We start from the raw sequence: 23,624 nt of genomic DNA on the forward strand, positions 1-23,624 counted from the left end.
ACTTGATGCATCCAATTGTCATATATGCTTAGTTATTGATAAAAAATGAACTTTAGTTGGATAAGATGTGAAAAGTTTAGCTTAAGGTCATCATTTGAATAGTGAATAGAAAGACAAGGAGGAAGTGACAGATTAGTTTAAGTTATTACATATTAGCCTTAATGATTGCTTACAATATTTACCCCAAAATGTCACTCCCTCTGTCACTAAATTTTTGCCCCATATGACATTTCGCGGTCTCCAACATGCATCTTATTACAATTTTATTTCCATTTTCATAAGTGTTAAAATTATAAAAACTAAATATTAATAAAATATATTAATAAGATGAATCCAACAAAATTCCACATGATTATATTATTTGTTATAAATTAAGTGTATTTTACGGTCAACGATTATAAAGATTGTTGCACCAATCAGGATAAGAGAAGTCGTGAACTTGTTAAGGTTCATTAATCCGTCTTATTTTTATGTAAATTGAACTTGAATAACCCTTATCAAACCTCATCACAGTCGCAAGGTACTTTTCTTTAAAGTACTTATATAACCTTAGTAACGCTAATCTGAACTTATTTTTACTTCAGAAAAATAAGGTAGAAATAAAGTGAACAAAAGTACCAACGGGATTAGAAGCAACTTCTTAACTACACAGAATAAAAGTGCATATCCGGTAGGATAGCTAGCAAGGAGGAGATCACTGTTATCTACATATAGCTCAGTCAACAAAGTAAAACAGACCCCAGTAGCAACTCAACTCTCCCTAAACAAAGCTAATAATAGCATAGCATACTAATAATACTAGAATCCATTATCCAGCAGCATAGCTCCATTAGTTCCCTCCAGTCTGGTGCAACATTGCATCAATCTCGTCACCATCTTCCATCTCCAGCTGAAAAAAAAGAGTAACCAAACAAAACAAAGGAAAATGAATCATTTAAAATTTAAAATAGGAGTCTTTTAAGACATCTGAGGACCTCTGGTCCAACTAGGGATGTTTCATCACTTTGTTATCGTAACTTCCCTGCAACTCTATCATTTTGTTAGATTATAAATAAATGATCTTGCGACGCATTATTCTAAAACAATATGCCAAAAGTCCTTGAAAAATCAAATCTGATACCATTTCTATTATCATCTTAGAATAATAATTTGACGAAATCGGGAGAACCGGTCAGCAAAAAACTGCAATGAAAGACAAATAAGATCTAAGAATTCCCGAAAAAGGCAATCACCTCATCAGGAGTCTGTTCTCCACGGAGTCGACGACCATCAAACAAGAAAGCTATGGATTCCACATCAACAGACTGACGGTCACAATAAGCACCCATAAGCTTCTTCAAGGCTGTAGTACGCTTGGTCCTAAAGAATACCTCATTGCCATCCTTCAAGAGAACAAGGAAGCGCGTTAATCAAGAAAACAACAATCAACAAGAAGAATAGAAGGAAACAAAGACCGTTGCACACCAACATTGTACATAAATTCAGCATACAGAACAAGCTAACTGTAATTAGAATAAAAATCATTGATTTCAGTTGCTTCTCACTTCATTGATTTTCTTTCTAGAGCACTCAGTCAAAGAAGGTATCTATTTCACTTTTTCCTACTAACCTTTAATACCAACCAGCCACACAATGTCTCATACAATACGCTTCCCCCAAAGTAACCTGCTAGCAAAATAGCCAATACACTAATATATTTCCACAATTGTCTTCCTCATCTTCTTTTTAAACTCCATAAAAGCAACATATCTTCACACTCTATTCTTCTTTCCTTACTAAATTTCAATTAGCATCCTCCGTTCTTTTCTACCACTTACCGAACTTCAATTTAGTTCTACTTATGGTTCTTAAGCTCCAATTTCAATAGACAATAGAATTCAAAGACTAAAAGATTCTTGTTACTATATTGAAGCTCAAATATTAAAACATTGCAGTACATTTTACCTCTTCTACAATCTCCAATGCTATGAATCACGGCTTTACAAATTCCATGATCTGGCCGTTTGCTTTTCTTGGCCATATCTAGATTTATCTAGTATTATACATTTCGCATAATTAGAAGATAAACAAGTGAGGGAAGAAAAGTAATAGCTCGTGTGGGAGCAAGACATCTAACTATCGACATGCTCTATTTTCTTCCAAACTAGAACCAACAACAGAACAACCAGTACAACCAGCAAAGTATGCCTCTTTGTTTACTTGGTGAATTGCGGGCATTCTAAGGACAGGCAAATTAACAGATAGCTACATTTCAGGCTTCTGATTACTACAGATCAGATCATATCAACACGACGCATTGCGACAACTCTAATCCACTATCCTTTAACCGACTAAATGTCTAAATAATCCTCTATTCTATGATACCTGCTCCATCCATACTATTCTCGCGGTGATCCGTGTACGAGAAAAGCATCAAAGCATTATACACCTTATAATTACATCTAATCAAGTAATTCATGATGATTAATTTCAACTACGTTCTCAAATTACAAAACATCAAAACCATTGAACTGCAAAAAGATCAAACAACAAATCATCTATAGCAATGGCTACGCTATTAGTGGCACATAAATAGAATTCAACAACAATTCACAAGCCACAAAAACATAAAAATTAAAATTCATCTCAACAAATTCAACTGCATAATAAAAAAAAAAAACAAATACAACAGTAATTATACAGATTACAGAATTCTACAAAAATCACATAGATCAAAACACGAACTATTAAATTATGCATGCATGGTCATAAAACGATTAAAAAAAAAAATCGCATAATTTCATTTCATCAAATCATCCAAAACAGCAACAATTTCACACAAAATTAACACAAAAATCCTTAACCTAAAAAAAAATACAAAATACAAAAATTTAAAAAATAAAACAAAATTCCTATAATAAAATTCACATAAAAATTCAAAAAAAAAAAAAAAAAATCAGCTAAAAAATAAAAAATAATTACCTGACCTTTAACCTTGAGATTGATATGAGTAGATTGATCAGGAGCAGGCTTCTTATCCTCATTAAAAGAGGTGTTACCTCCATTGTTGTTAGTATCAGTTTCACCAGTCATCTTCAACCTTTAAATTTGAAACCAAAATTTCTCTCTCTTAGGGATTTATCGCAATATCAAAGACCACAAATCCGTAAATAATTGTGGAAAATAATGAGTTTATTATGAGAAGTTCTTTCTGAATTTATATAACCCTTTTAAACTTAAACCGCGAGGTTTTTGCCAAGTGTGAAAGAAAAGGAAGCCCACTCGCGTTTTTACAGTTCAAAGGTATTATCGTAATTTAGTGATTCGTAATAGTAGTTTTATCCGAATCTACTGAGTGACGAAAAAAAAGTAAAAAGTGTTACATTAGTGTACGCGCGAGGATTGTTACGTAAGGGAAGATCCAATGGCAAAGTCGGTGAAGATTTTTTTTTACAGAAAAGATATTTTAGGTTATTTTTTTATTAATTGAATTTAAATCTGTTTTGAATTCCGCGCGATTTTTTTTTTTAAAAAAAAAAAAATCCGAATATGACCCTAATTTTGACATTTTTGTTATTTTTGTTAGAGGTGAATAGGTGATATAAATTCAGGGTGCATCAGGTTTTAACATCATATCTTGTGTCCAAACTCTTAAAATTGTAGCGGATTTAGGGCCTAAAAGAGTTTTTTCTAGATAGAATTGAGGTTTTAATTAAAAAAACATTTTTAATTAAAAACAATACTTTTAGGCTTGCCCAACCCCAACATATTTTCGAGCCGGACCAACATTGATCATCACTAATCTTGTAAAAAATTATTTAAACAAAATAACTTCAAATAAGTACAAATTCTACGGAGTAACAAATAAGTTAAATTAAATCAACACAAATGGTTGGAGCCTCGTCTAGGAGTTAAGTTGTCTTAGCCATTCTAGAAAAAACGCATGGCATGTCACAACTCACAAGCTCGCAACCCATATGCTAAACTCTTTGTACTAGTAGGGGACTGATGTTTTGTACTGTAGATATAATCTGTAAATCTGAGTTTGTAGATGTAATGATGTATTACATTGAACATCTCAACATAACCAGTAATAAAACAGTAATCACATATTCTAGGAATGGTGTGAGTGTGATTGGTGTCTCAATATACTTGGTAAAATAACTACAATCGTGAATTTCTTTGCCATTTTTCGGAGAAAAGACTCAATGGCTCTTCCTGTGCAATGTGCAATTGCTATACAACAACATATTTCACTTTCTAAACAAGGCCTTCATTACTCGAGATACAAACTGCAGCATAGTCTGACCAACTTTTCTAATATGTGGAGACACTGCTCACAGTATAATTCACTACTCACTAGTATATACTTGTATTACAACTTGGGGTGATTCCGAGAAACCATTCCTCTGTACAAAGAATTAGACATAAAAAGGCTGATATAATATCCGTTACAGAATAGTTCAGTGTACATAAAAAAACCGGTGTCCAAGCACATATGGAATTAGTTTGCGAGTAGACAAATTACTAGCAAGGCGGTACATAGGTTAGGCTGGTAGATTAGATGTATGTTCATCAGCATTTGTACAGGAGAGACAACCAATATTCTGTTCAATCGAAGTGCTCATGATCTTCAGGGCTTTGCTGTAAGAGAGAAGATTTCAGTATAATGGTGAAAGGTGTAAAGTTCAATCAAACGAAACATGTAACATGAAGCATAAGAAATTGATATGCTGCGTTAAAAGAACTTAGCTACATGCTGTCAGCTTACTGAATTAATATCATCCGGCTCAGTTTATAAACATTATTAGAAGATTTCTCAACATATTCTTAATCTTCTGATTCATGTGATAGCTTAGACTTGAACATCATAAATCACATTCAAAACATAATTCAAGTCAAGAAAACTAAGTTTGTCCTTGGAGGCTTGGAGCATAGTTGGCTTATCTTTCGGCTTTTTAAACAAAGATTTGGATTTCTCTACATTAAGTGATCACCATGCAGATTTGTGGTTATAAATTGCCTTTACTTTGTGTTGTACACTTGTACACCATATGTCCATACTGTTAGGTTTCTCAAGATTTGTACTAGCTCATATTTTTACAGACATATTAACGCAAATAACAGCAATGTAGAGCATAAACAGCTTTTAAAATCTAAATTAAGTTGATTCTGGAAATGCACAGAGCAATTACCTGTTGACAGCCTTCCTCAGCAAGCGCTTGGTGAGAAGCTTTCAGTCCTGTTGATGGAAGCGCTCGCTGAGAAGCTTTCAATCCTGATGATAACAGTTCAGACATGCGCCTTATGTATTCCCTGAGGTGGTTAGATGTGCTGCAGCTCCAATAAGCATTGAAAAGTTATGCCATTTATATGATATCAAAGCAGATAAGTGAGATAACTAAACAGCTTGTGGAGTCTTCACAAATGCTGAAAATTTGGCTAACCCCTTAGAGCTCCACTTATAACCAGATTTGGCTACAAGATGTCAGGTAATTGAAGTTCTCCCATTTATGCAGTTATAGGGGAAAGGTGTTAGAGATAGAAAGGAGAAAAAAAACACACCTAAGTCTATGTCGGTTGCATGAATCCAAGAATGCAATTAATCCATAAGAAATACTACGGAGAGAGCGAAACACCTGCAAGATGGAATCATTCTCAAACGATTGCCATTTCCAAAATTCATCAAACTTGACCTCTCAACTGTATATATAAATAGGCAAATGATCAACCTACCTTTGAAAACAGATCTTTCCACAGAGAACTCCATATGGAAACTTCTGTTGTGGCCGGCTTTGCTTTAGATAATTGGGTAGCCAGATGACCAACCTCAGTTGCTTTGCTCACAATGAGCATCAGCATTTCTTGAAGATCCTTATACATGTTACTAAAGAAAAAGGTTGCATGACTTCCCATGGGAGAACACATCTGAAGTGGAACTTGACAAAGATCCCAAACGGAGGCAAAAATAGGACTAAAAAATGAAACTGCAAGCCAAAAGAAGTTGAAAGGTGGATAAATTATAAAATTAATCAGATCATCTGGAAATAACAAATACGTACTTGGCATTTTGGCAACGAAATATATGAGCAGAAACAGTGCATAGAGGTAAAATTTTCAGTTAGGTGTTGAGTGCCTAATATGGGTTTCAGAGAACTTTTCCTACATTCCAATAAGATATGTTAATCAGACTCGCCAAAATTGTTTGTGATAAGCAATGTTGTTTCTCATCTGAGGGTTTGGTGTACCTAGAGGAAGTTTGATCATCTGAGTGTTATAACAAATGGAATGCAAATTTTGCAGTTGATATGGATTGATCCATCATTATTCTATAATATAACACAAATCATACCCAAGTACCAGTAGCCTTATGAACAACTAGCATGGTCAGCAATTTTATTTTGAATCAATGGCCTCTAAGCAAATCATGTTAGCCATTTGGCCAGAAAACAGAAAAGACATTTTAAACAACACGAATGTACTCCATAACATTATGCTGCTCCAAATTAGAAAGTACGACCATGGTGGAGGACTGGAGGGAGAGTGTATTAGTGTAGTAGGTAGAAGAGTGTGCCATAAAACATTGGTTGCCATTAAAAAGTAAGAAAATATGATATTAGTCATATTGCAATACTAAGGATGCTAATCAAGCTAATCCTTTGTACGAACTACAAAGGCAAATACATGTGTTAAATTTCGAAACAATATGAAATGGGCCTGGGAAACCCAAACAAGGAGGAGGAGAGTTTGGTCCACAAACAAGGCTTTGGAGCTTCCATACTAAAACCAATTGGCAATAGTATGAGGTACTCCTCTACATTATAAAGTGAAACCATCTCTCCTCTTTCTCCAATGTGGGACACTCATAAGTGGGCTACAATGGGTTTCAACAACATGAGCTGATGCTTGGGATTGGGGATCATGCAGGAGAAACAATGGAAACTCAATAACAGCCCTAAATAGCAAGAATAATTTGAAAAATTAGAGCACGTGGTTTGATAGGAGAGAGAGCATACCTATAATTACAATGTACGAGTACAGAAGCTGGAATGGAGACAGTAGAAGCTCAAATAGGTCAAAAACTAGACTACATAAGGTAATCAAAGCGAATGACACCATGCTGTAAAAATCTGATCCTGCTTCACACAGTAGAATCCATAGAGGTGAAGTGAATTCCACTAGGTCCTGTAGTGGTTCCATCAACGGTTTTGTTAGTAGCAACAACAGCAGTTTCAAGACTTGACCAATTTTGAGAGACCATCGCATTGCTTTCTCAAAATTCTGAATGAACAACATTGTTCCTAGATATCTAACTCTGGAAATCATATCCCAGTCCTCTATCCAAATAAATATTGGCCCACAAATACGTGATGCAGCAGCCTTCAACACCGGAACATTCTTGTATAGATCGTAAAATCCAATCACACAAGTAACAAGAGAGATTAATATATAAAGCGTTCTCACTAGAGGCCTCATCCAAGGTCGATAAACTTTGCAGAAGAAAGGATATGACTGAAGGAAGACAACCCATGAAGGAAGGCCTGACTCGAGCAAAGTTAGAAGTCTTAGATCAGAAGTTATTATTCTTTTCAATGTAAAAGGAAGGTCCCTGTCATCAAAATAGAATTTCAGTAGAGTGTCCTTATAATGCACAGGTTCAATATCTGTATCCTGTTGTCTTCTTGGTGTTTTCTGCTCATTTTGTTTCTCAGGAAGCTTATGCTCACAACAAAGATCGGGATCAGTACCCTGATGGGTACATTCTCTGACATCAAAATAATCATCAATTGACGAACTCTTGGTGTGCTTTCCATGTCCTATGAGCAAATCGTTAAAAGAGATTCTTACTTTTTGTGGAGATTGTGAAGGAACTTTATCGTCGAGGGACATTAGACACTTCCACAATGACTCAATCTCTGATTGTGATCCTGAGAACCATGTTTGGATACAACTAGAAGCTTGGTCAATGCTGTGGAAATCCCATTTTCTCATTGATTTTACCTCAAAAGCCATTGATATGTCTGACTGGCAGCAACAGTATGATTTAACTAGTTTAGTAGGTAGAATGTTAAGTTTATTTTGCGTCTATTAAGTAAGCATAATGCAACTACACAAAAAATTCTATTCAAATGCATTTAGCAAATTAGCATGGAGTACCTGAAGCTCACTGAAGTAGTTGATGCCACGTATATCCTTCCAATAAACTTCGAACACTATGAAGCCATGTAAAGCTACATGTAAATCCACCAAAGAGAAAAAAGCTTGTGCTCTCCACCTCTGAGAATTGACAACAGACACCCACCTGTACAATTTCTTCCTCTCATCATTTGAAGAAATCGAGTTATCTTTGTAGCGTGCACTGACACGCCTTAACAAAGCCCTAGAGTTTTTGAAGGGTGACGTCCTGTACTGTGTTAATGCAAAAACCACAATGAGCACCGTACACCCGAATGATAGAGTGAAAATTTAACAGAGTTGATCTTTTGCTAAGGAAGGCAATGACCTTAGTGGCAAATAGCTCCCTTAGGTGGGTGGATTTGGAGTGATTATTATTCATCCGCCAGGAATGATTATCGACCAAGATCAAGAACTTGTGACTATAAATTGCAAAAAACAGGTATGCTTGTGAAAGATAAGATTGCACATCCCTGTCATTAACAAGATAAAGTCCTTAGACACAGTTAATAATCATTCCAAAATGCATCTTCGAAGATACTTTTAAAATGTGTCATTCTTTACTGTTTATCCTTGAACAAGATTTAGATTTGTGCACACAAAATGTAGCATCCTGAAATTTAGAATGATAAAACAACCGTATGCTTTAAACATCCAAATTTGTAGTTTTCACTTTTCTTTGGTTAGAACATAGTTTTCACTTAGGAAAAAAACACCTTGTACAAGTCTTACACTATAGAGCTTGAGACATTACATAGTTACCTCACAAAAACACAATAAAGCTAAATCACCTCCAGATTCTAAAATAACTCAAGGTAACCTTTGTTCTCACTTTAAGATTGTGAAAATTTTCATACTTCGTCCGTCACCAAATAAAAGTCTCATTTCCAACCAAAACTTTTGTCCCTAAATAAAAGCCTTATTTCACCTTTATATCTGTTTATGTATTCAATTTTAATCAACCAAACCCCACTATCTTATACGAAGTATTTTATACTCTCTTTTAGTCAAATATCCACAATACCTTCCGGAGTATTATTTTATTTACCTTCCTAAAAGCATGTGCAAAAGACAAATGAGACTTTATTTGGGATTTGAAGGAGTATGATTATTTTTTTTTTTCTAATTGAATTTTAGTTAGTATCAAATTATGGCTACAATTAAGCACCTCATAGGAGCATTTTATACCCTATGTTACCCCATATGTAAATACAAAGTTGTTTTTTTTACCCTTTCATCTGCATGTGTACTAGACCAAGCATTGTAGCCTACAACCCGGTGGTACTTGTGGGTGACCCCTTCCCCTTCCTCTTACTTCCAAGTTCCAAGCGTCCCCCCTCCCCTTATAAAGAGGACTAAAAAAAACCGTGAAAGTTAAGGCCCGATCATGATCCTATTCGTTTTTAAAATAAGAATTGCACGTTACGAGGCCATTAAGGCACACGTGTCCAAATTTCACTTTAAATTGGCGAAGATTGTGAGAGGGTTGACACCGTGTTGCTATGTAAGAATCTTTCAAGCTTGCTTACAAATTCCAAGCTAAATAATTCCAAATTTCATCTTTCCGCAAATAAAATAAAACTGACATTCAACCATAAATATATAGGCTTGTCAATTATTTACAAATTTAGAAGTCAAAATAACAAAAATCGAAAGAAATGTGACATTTAACGAACCAAAATGATTCTAATACGAGAAATCTTACCCAATTTGCAGACTTGTCAAGGGGTAGAGATCACGAACATCATACTCCATATTCTCACCTTCTGTAAACACCCACAAATTTAAACTTTTTATTAAAAAAAAAATTGATGAAAAACTGTGAAATTAATGCCAAAAATGCATATAAAATTAACATTTTTAAACAACACATTAAAAGTATTGTATGCTTATTTACCTGGAATTATAATTCTTGTACCATTAATCAATTATGATCTAAGAAAATTAAATGTATGAAGAAATAAAGAGAGAGAAAAAAATGAAGGAAAATGGATAGAGAAATGATTAGAACGTGTCAACTGAATTAGAGACCGAGAATTTTGGTCACCCGCTATATTTTATTTAGTTGATGAGCTCTTGTATTAATTACGTGGAATTAACAAAAAGAATTACATTACTTCTTTATTTCTTCACCTTAAGACTATAGTTTGATATAATGATATGCTTAAACGATATGCCTTAATTTGGCAAGTAGTTTTTGACAAAATGAATGAGTTCCACAAGGCCGATCGCAATTTCTATCTTACTCATGGGGTACCGTGCACATGGTACTCCAGATTTTATAAATTCATGTTATTTTGATATTAACTTCTTATTATTTTAATTTATATATATGTTATTTTTATATAAATGTATGTTATTTTGCCTTTTTTCTCAGTCATCTGCCTCCCATACTCTCTCTTCCTCTCTCAGCTACTCCAACTCAAAATCACACACATTCTCTTCCCTTCTTCATCCAATTTTCTGGGTTTCCCAAAAATCAACCTCTCACTCTCTTTCTTCCTCTCACAACTCCAATTCTAAATCAAAGACACTTTCTCTCTCCTCTTTTCTTCTTCCAATTTTCTGGGTTTCTTAGAAATTAATTGATTTGAAGCCATTTGAAGTGTTCGATTCTCTTTAAACTCAAAGCTGCTAACGTTATTTTGATGTAAAACTTATTATTATTTCAATTTATATACATGTTATTTATAAATAAGTACTTGTTATTTTGTAAATTAAAAATAGCATGAACGGGAGTTGAAGTAAATAAGTAAATAACATATTGTCGTAACAAAATAAGTAAATAACACAACATTTAAGCAATATAACAAAAAGTGTACGCAAAATAACTCAAACATATTTGTAAGGAGTACCATGATCCATTGTACTCCAGAAATATATAATACTAATTGGTACGAGTAGTCGTTTCTGAAATTACCACTAATATTTTTTTATTTTTATTTTTTTTAACCATCAACAATTTCCCAAAACATGAAATCTTTCCACCAAATTGCTCAAACAATTTTAGGTAGGTGACGTCATGAAATCTTCACCTCCTTTGATTAAAATTTGATTACATAGCTAAGTGGTTAGAGCTTCCTTCCCGGTTTCAAAAAACTGGGATTGATTTTCATCATCCGCCCTCTTAACGTCATGAAATCTTCACCTCCTTTGATTAAAATTTGATTACAAAGCTTAAGTGGTTAGAGCTTCCTTCCCGGTTTCAAAAAACTGGGATTGATTTTCATCATCCGCCCTCTTAAGTTTATTATCTAGACCAATTATCATAATCATCATGTTGATGATATTCTTATGACTCATAATTATTAGTGCATGCATATTTAACTTAATGATTATTATAATGAAACTTAAATAGATTATTATATTATTGTTTTAGAATTTACCTTTAGCATATAACTTCTCATTAATCACGTTTACAGTATTTGATAATATCTTATTAAAAAAAAAACTAATACTCTTTCTATCCCTATTTGTTTGCCCCATATTTTCATTTTGGGATGTCGCTTAATAAATATTGCCCCTTACTTGCATGTACTCATAAAAATGAAAAAAAGCCAGTTCACTCTCATCCACTTGCATTCTTTTGGTTCAATTCTTAATAAAGCATATTTTGTCTTAGGGGGAAACAAATAGGGAATTAGGAGCAGATGGAGTAACAATAAAAATTACACTTAGCTAACTACATAATCCTGCAAAATTCTATCACTACTAATTAAGTATTTTGTATGACCTTTTACGGTTTTTTCTCAACTTATTTTCTTTAAATTTTCAAAGCTTATTTAATCTGAAATGATCTACTTATTTATTTTAAATTAAAATCGATAAATTAAATTATAATAAGATGAAACAAACAAACCTACCCTAAGTCAAAATTCATTGTAACAAAATTAAAACATCACATCTTATTGCCCCACACACAATTTAACTTGGACTTCAAACATGTTGACTTTTTTCGAATGTCCAAATCTACAGAAAATTGACTAGACAAGAAATATACTACCTCCGATACATATTAGTTGTAACTTTGGGTATTATTTGTAGGGGTGAAAGTAATTTGGATAAAAACCGAAAACCGAACCAATCCAAACCGAATAAGCAATTTGGTTCGGTTTTTTTCGGTTTTCGAATTGGATCGGTTTGAAAAAATAGAAACCGAAATATTTCGGGGTGGATTCGGTTTTGGAATTTGAAAAACCGAAAACCGAACTCCGAACTAGCCCATTTTATGACATATATATATCCAAAACCCTAGATCTTTTCGTCCCCTCTTTTCCCATTTCCCTTTCACAGTTTCACTCTCCCTCACCAAAACCCTAGATTTTCCCTCTTCTCTCCCTCACCACCTCACTCCGTCCGTCCACCACCAGTCCGGTACTTCTGTACCTCACCGCCGCTCAACGCTCACCAGTCACCACCACGTTCTGATTCAGTCAAAGGTAAGAATACCTTCTCTTTTCAGATTTCACTTCTCTTTTCCTGCTTCTCTTCGATTTTGCGAATTTGATGTTTTGTTATGTTCGAAATGGTAATATTCCTTTGTGAATTGGTGAATTTGATGTTTTATAGTTCGAATTGGTGAATTTTCCTTTGTCCAATTGTCCCTAGATTTCCTTTATTTTGTTCGAAAACTTCGAATTGGTGATAGATTGATCGTTTGGTGATATTTGATGTTCGAATTGGTGATAGATTGATTGTTTGGTGATAATTGATGTTCACCCATAGCCTCTGTTTGATATGTTTTAATAACAACAATTATTATATGATATTTTTTTTCAATATTTCATATATATTATGTAACTTGTTTTTTTTTGTTTCTGTTGTTAGTTGAGAAATTTGACACAATTGGTGGTGGTCAAAATAACCAAGACTTGGTTGAGCTTGATTGAACGGTTGAAGAGTTGAAGCTGCCAGCCAATTAAGCTATTGCCATTGTTTCATTAAGCTGCTGCCAATTGAATTAAGTTTGTTGTTGTTGGACTGTTATTTCATTTTTAAGATTTCTATTATGTTTGTAATTTTATTCTAATGGCTGGAATGTTTTTTTTTTTTAATAATTATGCTATTACTTAATGTGACAAATATTAGTCTTAAAGACTTTAGTTTTTTCTTAAAAATTTGTTCAGGAAACGTACAAAATTTAGGCCTTTAAAATGACTAAAACAATAGGCCCAAATAAAAGCCCAAATTTAAGGCCCAAAATGACAGCCCAAACAAATTCGGTTTGGATTGGATTCATTTTTCAAAACCGAATTATTTCGGTTTGGATTGGATTGGATTGAATCCAAATTCGGTTTGGATTCGGTTTCAAAAATCTGAAACCGAAATAATTCGGTTTGGATTCGGTTTGGAGTAAAATCCAAACCGAATACCGAACTTTCACCCCTAATTATTTGTGACTTGTGAGACATAAAATATTTCAAACTTACTACTAATATGAAACGAAGGTAGTATACCGTAATAAACACAATACGTAACGACTCTTGAGCATGCAATGTCTTTTATGTTTATTTATACTCAAATAAGTGTTAAATTCCCTCACATTACATTGTCCTAATTAATAATGGAGGTAAAAAGAATCAATTCAAGGATCTTTACTCTTTAGTTTTAGTTATTTACAAGCTACTATCTTGAATAATTTGATGTAACTATTGTTATGGGAAAGATATGGGTATGTACTCTAGTATTTTACGTATGGGAATTGAAGGTTGCAGAATTAAGGCTCACACTCTTCTTGCTTTAAGATGACGTCTATACATGCATGTAATATTCAAACAAGTTCCATACATATATACAACCATCATCTATTAACTTATAATTTAATTATATAGAAAAATCTTTGAAAAAAATTATAATCACTAAGCTTGAAAAATTAGGTTCTACATACGGCTTCATATATTATGATCTGTAAACTTGTTTTAATCGCGCTCTTTATTAGTGAAATTACAAGTAGAATTAGCAGTGAGCCTATTTTTGATGAAAATTATGGTATCATTTGGGGATATACTCATGTGGAGAACCATGCATCGGAAGTTCAAATCTACCTAGATAAATCATCAGGTTCATTTTCTTCTTATATATATACTACAGTAGTATATATTTTTGTGTTACGTAATCTATCTTATTCATTATAGTAAAAAAATAAAAAGCTTTATATATGCATGACTATTTTACGTTACAATGTCTTATTGTAAGCTCTCGATGTCTTAATTATTATTACTTGTATATTTTGTGACTTATTACTCATGTAACAATCATAATTACCTTGTATTATTACATTATAGTACAATTTATAAATGAAACTACTATATGATGCTGCAGGTGCTGGGTTCGAATCAAAGCAGAGCTATGGATCAGGGCTCTTTACTATGCAAATTAAATTGCCAGATAAAGACTCAGGTTGAGTTGTTACAGCATTTTATGTATATATTACTAATCATTAATTATTTTTCTTTCATTAATTCACTCTCTTAATTAATGAAATTTCACTTAAACTAACTAATTTAAATGAATGATTGATTAATATGTAGTTAACATCAGTCGAAGATGGTAGTTGCGATGAGCTAGATTTCGAGTTCTTGGGGAACAGAGAAGGAAAACCCTACACATTGCAGACTAATGTATTTGCACAAGGAATAGGAAATAGGGAGCATAGGGTTCATCTTTGGTTTGATCCTACTGCTGATTTTCACACTTATAAGATCCTTTGGAACCAACATCACATTGTGTAAGTATCAAGTATGTACTTCTATTCTAGGAGTTTAGGAAAAGCTAGTTAATTAAACATGCATGACAAGATATATGTCACCTACTAATTAAAAATTTATATATATATATATATATATATATATATACATATATATATATATATATATATATATTACTAGCTAAGTGTACTTCATTAATTAAACTTCGTGATTTGTGGATGGTTATAACCACTACAATGTCACATACTAATTAAAAATTCGTATTGATGGCTAACTTAAACTTCGTGATTTGTAGATGGCTATAAAAAATACAAAATTCATATTGTTTTTCATTCTTTGACTACTTTTAACTTTTTTGCGAGACAATCACTGTCAAAATAGAAACAAGATTTAGATACTGAAGGGTAAGATTTATTGAAGTATTGATTGTTTGAAATAAAGTTAACATACTACATGATTATGATGTATATATAAATGAAGTATATATAATTTGTATTCCAAATTAGTTTTTTTGCAGACAATATACCAATAAGATATTTCAAAAACAATATAAACATTGGAGTGGGATACCCATCTAAGCCAATGAAGATAGAAGCAAGCATATGGGATGGATTTGATTGGGCAACAGATGGAGGGCAGACCAAAGTTGATTGGAACCATGAACCATTTAGGGCATATTTCAAGGGTTTCAATACTGATGGGTGCCAAATTGATAAAAATAGTTGGACAATTGAGCCTTGCAATTCTGATAAATATTGGTGGAACAACAAAAGATATTGGGAATTAGATCCTACTGAACAAGAAGCCTATAATATTGTCAAGCATCATTATGTTACTTATGATTATTGCACAGACAAGCAAAATCATCCCGTACCTCCTCCTGAGTGCTCTCAACAATAATAATTTAAAAAATAGGTCGATATGAACTAACATCATCGCCAATTCTTTGGCCTATGCCATGTACGGGTTGAAATCGATTGAATAGAGCTTATTAAGTTAAATTATTACTAATGAATGTGTAATGAGATATAATTTGATAGTATATAGTAAGCCTGGTAATTATACACTTTTAAATGTTATGTTCTAGAAATGCAACATCACATTTCATTAAGATGTTAAGATTCAAAGGTTTCATTCACATAATCAAGATTGTGGGTAGCTAGTGATTATGTTATTAATTCCTTAAGTAAAAACATTTGTTAATTTGTCAGTCAAACTTTGTAGACTTCTATGGATGGATTATTAGAGTAAATAATAACATCTCACAATTGTCCTACTCCGTACTTCCGTAGGTTATTTTTCATACAAAAAGTGTTTCACCCACAAATACCGAAATAAAATAACTTTGAGAGTTAAACAAAAAAAACAAGGGTTAGGGTCTGTTCTCATTGACTGAACTCAGTTGAACTGAACTGAACTGATCTGAACTGAGCTGAACTGAACTGATATGAAATGAATATTTTATAAGAGAAGAGAATTAGGAGTTGAAGTGAAATCAAATGAGCTGAACTGATCTGAATTTCAACTTAATAGAACACACCCTTAATCTCCTCAACTTAACCCCAAAAAAAAAATGTACAAATGTAATAATAAAAAAAAAAAAAATCCTTGTTTATTGACGGATCGCAGTTGGCTGAACTTAGAGATGGCTTCACCATCGTCGTCGTCTTCCTTCGCACACACTTAACAGCTCCTAACAAGAACTCATCAATGGCGAAGTCATGGATTTTCTCTCTCCTAATTCTATGCTGCTTCATCCTCTCCACCTTCCAATTCGCTTCCAGTAACGAAGAAGCACAAAATGAGGAGTTCAACGAAGAACTGCTACTTAAACCGTTGCCCGATCGGAAAGTTCTAGCGCATTTTCACTTCAATTCTAAAGCTAATTTCTCCTCCTACAATGGCGGATACCATCTCCATCTCTTTCCTATGGCTATTTATCAGCTTGTATGTTCTTCTTCATCCTCTTCTATTTAATTTCGGAAGACCTCATTGTTATGAATTTCATTTTTATATTTTGGTTAATTTTAGGTTTTTTTGTTTAGTATTGATTGTGGCTTTACTCAATTATTCTGTTGATTAGTGCTAGAATTGACAATGATTGAATTTCGTTGATTGAAATAGGCAGCAAATTACCGTCATGATTTAGTATAAGTATTGGATATACTCATCGAATTGGTGTTAGTTTGGAAATTACGACAAAATTATGCGTCAATCGGTGTAATAAATGTTCCGTTATGTTGAATGATTCTCTGTTTAGCATCCTAAAACATTGATGACTGTTACTGTATTTGCTAGTTTACCACTGCTGTAATGCTAATAGTGAGATTAGCTGAATAGCTGCCATTCTTAGTTGATATGTTGAAGAAATAGGATCATTTTATAAGACGGATATTTAGCGGGGACTATGTAGAATCCTGCTGTGGTATAATCACCAGTGCAGAAGATTGTCTATGTAGAAGACGGATCACCAATTGTGGAAATGTGTACCATTTTTGTCCATTCTATGAGGGTTGGTTCAGTTTCCATGCTTGGGATGACTGAAATAGTGATATGTGTTTTTAGGTTTTGAAATTAATAGGTATTTGGAAATTCCTTGAGCAGAAATTCATTAATAGCAATGCATTTATACCTGACCTATTCTGTGTTTACATATTTTGCTTTCTTGTATATTTAAGGTCACCAGATGCAAGTTTTAATCTGTAGATCATTTTAATGGCTGATTGAATGGGATTTATGATTGCTTTACTCATAATCAGTGAAGCAATGCAGATTCATTATTCCCTCTTGGAGGGAGCACTAATTGGCTGATGGTTTTTTTTCTTTTGTCTGATTTAAGTGTTTTAGACTGCTGCGTTGATCATCTTAACTTGTTTCGACGACTAGTTTGATGGATAGCTTTATGATATGCTACGGTGCTTTAGGCTGAAACTCAATTATGGGACTGGAAGGTGTAATCTAACATTAAGCCACTAAATTATTGCGATTATGTCTGATTCCTTGAGATAATTTCAACAGGGTAATATTAACATATATTATTCATGCATTTAAATAAAGATATTAGCACTATATTTCTTATGTTGAAATGCTCTGTGTGCTCCTATTCCATGTCCCCGACATTAATTATCTTGATATAGTAAGATCTTGGTTTTTCCTTTTTCTCACCCTTCTATAACAATATTGTCCCTCTTGAGAATGTTTTGTTTGTGACCCATTAATGTTTAACAAATGTACTTTTTAAGTGGAATACATATAGTAGATCTACTACAACTTGTGCTCCTAGACTTTGTTAAATTATAATGGAAGTTGTCAAGGGTACACTTGTTTAGGAGTAAGAAGTTTGTTGTTTGTGTTTTGTATCCTTTTTTCCCTTCATATTTTGACAATGGTGATATACTCCCTATGATAGTATGCAGTTTTTATGGTACTTGAGATTTTCTTATTAATTATCTCAAACATTTAAAGTATGCCCTTGCTGAAAATATGTAAATATTCAGTATTGATTGAGTGTTACAACTGTGTTGTTTGACTAGGTCCACAAATTTCAAATCAAGGAAATGGAACTGTCTTTCACTCAGGGTCGCTGGAACTATGAACGTTGGGGTGGGTTTGATCCTATTTCAAGTAGTAATGCAAAACCTCCTGGAGTTGAATTGTGGGCAATTTTTGACTCTCCACCATCTCAGGTTGATGCTTTATGGAAAAATTTGACTCACACTCTTTCGGGTCTATTTTGTTCTTCCATCAACTTCCTGGAGTCTTCAACTACTTATTCTGCACCTGATTGGGGATTTCGGGCATCTGCAGGCAATTTGAGGTATGGTACATTGCCCCGTGAAGCTGTTTGTACAGAGAACCTGACTCCATGGCTAAAGTTACTGCCCTGTCGAGACAAGGCTGGTCTTGCTGAGCTGATGGACAGGCCATCTATATATCGTGGATTTTACCATTCTCAGCGGCTGCACTTGGTTTCCAGTGGCTTTGATTCAGATACTGGTAATTCAGAAATTGAACTTGAACAAACACTAACTGTTGTTCTCCAGCCTGTAAGTCAAAGTTGGGCTAAGAGTTACAATACTGGCTCTGCAATGCAACCAAATTGGTCTTTAAGCACAGTATTTGGAAGGAAAGTCAACAGAAATTGTGTTCTTGCCAAATCTAGCAACATTTTCCTTCACCTTGACAGAGACCTTGTCTCTGAACTGAGAATTAAGGGAATTAGTCCTGATTTTGCAGCTTCTGAAAGTTCCGGCTCTAACCTAGCGTTTGAATTGTCTTCTATCCCAGATAAGGTGATCAGAGAAACTGATAGTTTACAAAATGAGGATTCATCTGTTCTTTATGTGTTCTCTATCGAGAAATATGCTGATGCTAAACCATTTGATTTAGCACTAACTTGGAAACTTCCTGTGGTTTGGTCATCTTCCCAAGCACCATTACTCGCCAATAGATTCTTGATGGGAAGTGGGAATGAAAGGGGTGCTATAGTTATATCTTTAAATTCTGCTGGTCACCATCAGAGTTTGGTGGGAACTGGTTCTTCTGAGGACAGTTGCAACTTGCACATCAATGTTTTCCAAGTTGTTCCATGGTATATTAAGGTGTATTATCATACATTACAGATATATATCAATGGTCAAGTCCATCCTGCTGCTAACATCACCAGAAAAATGCGGGTATCCCCTTCTGAAGACAAGGTTTCCCCTGGGGCATTGGAGCTGGCCTTGACATTTCCCTGCAGCATGAAGTCAGCTGCACTTTCTTTGGACTTTGATAAGGTATGCCTGAAATGCTTTATGTGTTTTGTGTTATTCTATTATTGCCAGGTATATTGAAATAGAGTTCCCATGTATTTCTCTTTGTCAATTCTAGTGGAAGCCGACATCAGAGCTTTCAATAATCAATTTAAGTGCATAAAATGATAAATGGGGTGTAGTCAACTTGTACATGTATCTCCCTCCGTGTAACACTAATACATGAATTGTATTAATTGGATCTGTCTTCAGGGTTACTTTATCATAGGAAAATATCGGTGTGTTGCCTTGGCATAATATGCTTGCCAATTGAGTATAGATCCTTTATACTAAGTACAAAATACCCAAATTCATAGAGCTCGATTTGTGATTTCGTTTACTACCCTCTATAAACAAAAGTACCTGTAGCAATTTCCAAATAGCATGACCTTTGGCAGACTTTTATGGTTGTATGCACTTAGCTCAATTACTGGAATTTGGTAGCATGACCTTTGGCAGACTTTTATGGCTGTTGCACTAAGCTCAATTACTGGAATTTGGTCCCAGAAACTGGAAGAACTTAGTGTCTTGATAAAACTTCATATAATTCTGAATCCTATTGATTTTTATTTTAAATATTTGTAAACCTAAGTCTATAAAATTTGCTTAAACTTCTCCAAATGGCATTGTCTTCCTCTTGGGAATCAACTTACCTACTTGACGTGAAAATTTTATCAAAAACTCCCAGAACTCTGAAGTCTTCATCTTCAACAGTTGTGAAGAAAACACAACTTGGGAAAAATTAGTTGGTTAATTCATCATTTGTGACGGGATTGATGGCAGATCATTAATTTCACTTGAAGGCGAAAATATGGCCTCTAGATGGGGAAATCATGAAGTACTCGCATTGTGTTCTAGTGTTTTACCCTACTTAATTTGTTAAATCACTATCTGCATCTAGCTGAGCAATTTGCACTTGATTGCAATCATTTCAACTGTTGCGGCTTATCTTTCCCCATGTGATTAATTTGCAACAGTGGTTGTTTGTGACATACTGTTATATACGTCCTCCATTTTAGGTGTTCCATTTGTTTTTGACACATTTTTAAACAGTGGTGGGGGCAAGGGTAGCGTATTACTACAAAGGCTATGTGTCTATGTGAATATGTGATGTACAAAAAGTAAGAGAGAGAGATAGGAGCAAAAGGTAAGAGCATGCATTTAGTCTGTAATTTGAACTATAATTTACTTCATAGAGAAATGGGACAATAATTTCTAAACAGCTCAGAAGAAAGTGGACCAACTAAAAAAATGAGGAAATATTGGCTAGTGTTTCAATGGCTGAAGAATCCATCCTGAATGTTTCTTTTACATAGTTGATGAGCATTTAAAACCATTGATATGTTTCTTCAGTTTTTAGAGAAACTCTGTTTTTGTGGTGTAGCTTTTGGTATAAGAGGTTGCGATGTTTGTAGGCTTAACATTATTGGTTGTCTAGTTTTCTGAGTTTTCTGCTACGTGATTAATGATATATGATTTTATGTATGTCCAGGGATTTCTGCACATAGATGAATATCCTCCAGATGCCAATCAAGGTTTTGATATTCCTTCAGCTCTTATTAGCTTTCCTGATTTCCATTCAAGCTTAAGCTTTGCTGAAGATTCAAACGTGTCTCCTATATTATCAAAATTGCAGGTAGTCCGAAACTCTTTAGTACTCTCTCCTATCAGTTTTATGCCTTTATTTTATTCTCTTTTTGATTGAATCTGATTTTAGTTTGTTCATCTGGTTGTTCCCTTTTAACGCAGAAGAGAAGTCCTGCTCTGGCTTATACAGAAGTATTGCTCGTGCCATTAACTACCCCAGACTTCAGCATGCCTTACAATGTTATCACAATTACTTGTACAGTATTTGCTCTATATTTTGGATCCCTGCTCAATGTACTGAGGAAGCGTGTTGGGGAAGAGGAAAGACTGTTGGAAGAAAGAGGTAATTATATAATTGCTTGGCTATAATTTCTTGATAAAGATACTGTTTACTATGATGTAGATGTGATTTCTACCTGTTATTGAGTTTCTGAGCTACGGAAGATATCCCTCCCCCTCCCTTCCCGAATAGAATTTACAGTTCATGAAGAATAATAAGAAAAGTGGATAAATAAGTGGACACAACATTTTTTTTTCATATAATTCTACAGAGTATATCTGTAATTTGTCCATTTCAGCTCTAAGCCTGTAACCTGTAAGGACTGTAAGTCTGTAAACGCCTCAGATTCTTGTGCTGTTTCTTTAAAGGAGGTCCAGTGTAGTGTGATTGCTGATTACTAATGGCCTGTTTGGTAGGTTGGTAAATGGTAACAAATGGTGGTAAACTGGTAGTAAGAAATAATTTGTATGTAATTTGGTTAGAGCCTTGTGCCTAGGATGATACCCCCAAGGTATCTCTTTTTCTTCATAAATTTTCATTACCATTTATAACTGTTCGAAGGGTGGTATTGGGAGGTAATGAAATATTGTGATAACACAAGTTTGGGGATGAGGGTTGAATTACTATGAACACTGGGATGAGACTTTTCTTGCAAAATTACACTAACATTCATCCCCATTACCAAATGGGCCATAAGTTACGTTTCTGTTCTTCCTTTATGCTTCGGCTTATTTGGCCATCATGGTTACATTGGAATGAGCATCAATTGAGATATGCCATGAGAAAAATCTGCATATCTTTGAGAATGAGCTTCTCCTTTTTTTATCTTGGGCATATTTAGCCATCATAGTGATGCTGGGCTGAACATTAGTGTTTAAGAATGAAATGAGAAGGGGGTCAACGCTATGACTATTCCATTGTCACACCCTGATTATTAGAGTAGGGTAATGAAGATCCTATTCTCTCTACTCTCTATTTTCCCAGTCAACCTATCTAAAGCAAATGGGTGGTTGAAGCTGTAATCACATTTCTCTGCAATTAGATTATTTGTGCTTACTAATCTCCTTTCTTTTCCACTCTGTAGTTGGCATGAGTTACTTCTTTGTCTGTGTCAAGTTTTCTTATTCTTCCTTGAAGACATAAAACCCCCCTTTATCTATGCTTATTTTGCAACACATCCGATAGCATTTGTTAAGCATCAGAGATGATTTCTAACTCACAAAATGTGCTTAATTTGCCTTTTCTCTCCTTTCACTAACGATATCTTCTGAATATATATAACAGCCAAGAGGAAGAGTAGCAGGCTTCATCAGCTGTGGCAAAAGCTGTTTGCTAGATTGAGGGGAAAACCAGTGGAGCAGGATCAGAACTCCGCAGCCTCTTCTTCATCAACAACTAATACCAAGCTAATTTTCAAGGTTGCATTGGTGGCTTTATTAGCTGTAGTATGGCAGTATTATTTGAGATAACTAGAATTCCACCAACTAAGCCTTTTTTTTCATCTTAAAAGTAGTAAATTATTTTTTACCAATTTGTTTGTACCATATATTGTTATAACAATGTTGTTTGATATAGAGTGAAATAGAGGTAGCCAATTTTGTTTTTCATACAGTGAGTGTTAAATCAGTCATAAGTAGAGCATGTCAGTTAGACAGTACATTGTAAGATTTGTAACCTGCTAACAAATGATTAAGTGATCATAGGCTGGTACTTAAATTACATCTGAGATTGATGTCAGACTTTAAGGAGATTGCATTTGCAGAGACAAGACAGGTTCTGAATTATATTCTAGTACTCTCGGTCTCTCACAGTCTCACTGTAAAGCATTCCATATAAGACGAGTGAGCCTTAAACATTATCATCATTGAACAAAACCAAACTGCGAATGATAATAATTGATAGCTTCACTCCATGGATGACCTATCAGTGTTGATAGCATTATGGATTGCACTCTGCAATCTTTTCTTGGACGTTGCTGGCATTTTGCTCAATAAAATTGTCAAAAGTAGCTTTAAGGTCACTTGATTCCTCTCCGGTTATCTCATGTTTATACTTAGTTTTATGCTTCTTGATGATTTTAAGCTTGTCATCCTTACTCTTGAA

General features: G+C 34.2%; 3 protein-coding genes and 1 pseudogene across 3 annotated transcripts; 2 read left to right on the plus strand and 2 right to left on the minus strand.

Moving 5' to 3' along the window:
- Nucleotides 1-600: 600 nt before the first annotated feature.
- On the minus strand, nt 601-3,207 carry LOC110728142 (small ubiquitin-related modifier 1-like). The gene is made up of 3 exons (XM_021907791.1): nt 2,962-3,207; nt 1,233-1,382; nt 601-889 (listed from the first exon to the last, which is right to left on the minus strand). Exons 1-3 carry the CDS (start codon nt 3,070-3,072, stop codon nt 830-832), a joined length of 321 nt encoding a protein of 106 aa, XP_021763483.1. The 5' UTR covers nt 3,073-3,207; the 3' UTR covers nt 601-829.
- Nucleotides 3,208-4,128: 921 nt separating this feature from the next.
- LOC110728143 lies at nt 4,129-10,186 on the minus strand. The gene is made up of 9 exons (XM_021907792.1): nt 10,052-10,186; nt 9,860-9,920; nt 8,483-8,627; nt 8,137-8,388; nt 6,996-8,004; nt 5,716-5,966; nt 5,545-5,618; nt 5,175-5,313; nt 4,129-4,623 (listed from the first exon to the last, which is right to left on the minus strand). Exons 2-9 carry the CDS (start codon nt 9,907-9,909, stop codon nt 4,591-4,593), a joined length of 1,953 nt encoding a protein of 650 aa, XP_021763484.1. The 5' UTR covers nt 9,910-9,920; nt 10,052-10,186; the 3' UTR covers nt 4,129-4,590.
- A 3,531-nt stretch (nt 10,187-13,717) lies between these two features.
- LOC110727723 lies at nt 13,718-15,761 on the plus strand (annotated as a pseudogene).
- A 617-nt stretch (nt 15,762-16,378) lies between these two features.
- Nucleotides 16,379-23,128, plus strand: LOC110728144 (GPI transamidase component PIG-T-like). Its single transcript, XM_021907793.1, has 5 exons — nt 16,379-16,808; nt 18,395-19,639; nt 21,147-21,290; nt 21,404-21,584; nt 22,806-23,128. Exons 1-5 carry the CDS (start codon nt 16,572-16,574, stop codon nt 22,988-22,990), a joined length of 1,992 nt encoding a protein of 663 aa, XP_021763485.1. The 5' UTR covers nt 16,379-16,571; the 3' UTR covers nt 22,991-23,128.
- Nucleotides 23,129-23,624: the final 496 nt, after the last annotated feature.

This window comes from Chenopodium quinoa, unplaced genomic scaffold (genome assembly GCF_001683475.1).
Source record: "Chenopodium quinoa cultivar QQ74 unplaced genomic scaffold, ASM168347v1, whole genome shotgun sequence".
Lineage (NCBI taxonomy): Eukaryota > Viridiplantae > Streptophyta > Magnoliopsida > Caryophyllales > Amaranthaceae > Chenopodium > Chenopodium quinoa.

What these genes read in the sequence shown, in the direction of transcription:
- LOC110728142 (XM_021907791.1), bottom strand. Translation starts at nt 3,072, where the DNA reads ATGACTGGTGAAACTGATACTAACAACAATGGAGGTAACACCTCTTTT. An exon ending in ATCTCAAGGTTAAAGGTCAG is followed by an intron (nt 1,383 to 2,961) that starts GTAATTATTTTT and finishes GTTCTCTTGAAG; the next exon opens with GATGGCAATGAGGTATTCTT. An exon ending in GAGAACAGACTCCTGATGAG is followed by an intron (nt 890 to 1,232) that starts GTGATTGCCTTT and finishes CTTTTTTTTCAG; the next exon opens with CTGGAGATGGAAGATGGTGA.
- LOC110728143 (XM_021907792.1), bottom strand. Translation starts at nt 9,909, where the DNA reads ATGGAGTATGATGTTCGTGATCTCTACCCCTTGACAAGTCTGCAAATT. An exon ending in CTCGTACATTGTAATTATAG is followed by an intron (nt 5,967 to 6,995) that starts GTATGCTCTCTC and finishes TTTGGCTTGCAG; the next exon opens with TTTCATTTTTTAGTCCTATT. An exon ending in GGAAAGATCTGTTTTCAAAG is followed by an intron (nt 5,619 to 5,715) that starts GTAGGTTGATCA and finishes TCCATCTTGCAG; the next exon opens with GTGTTTCGCTCTCTCCGTAG.
- LOC110728144 (XM_021907793.1), top strand. Translation starts at nt 16,572, where the DNA reads ATGGCGAAGTCATGGATTTTCTCTCTCCTAATTCTATGCTGCTTCATC. An exon ending in CTATGGCTATTTATCAGCTT is followed by an intron (nt 16,809 to 18,394) that starts GTATGTTCTTCT and finishes TTGTTTGACTAG; the next exon opens with GTCCACAAATTTCAAATCAA. An exon ending in AAGACTGTTGGAAGAAAGAG is followed by an intron (nt 21,585 to 22,805) that starts GTAATTATATAA and finishes TATATATAACAG; the next exon opens with CCAAGAGGAAGAGTAGCAGG.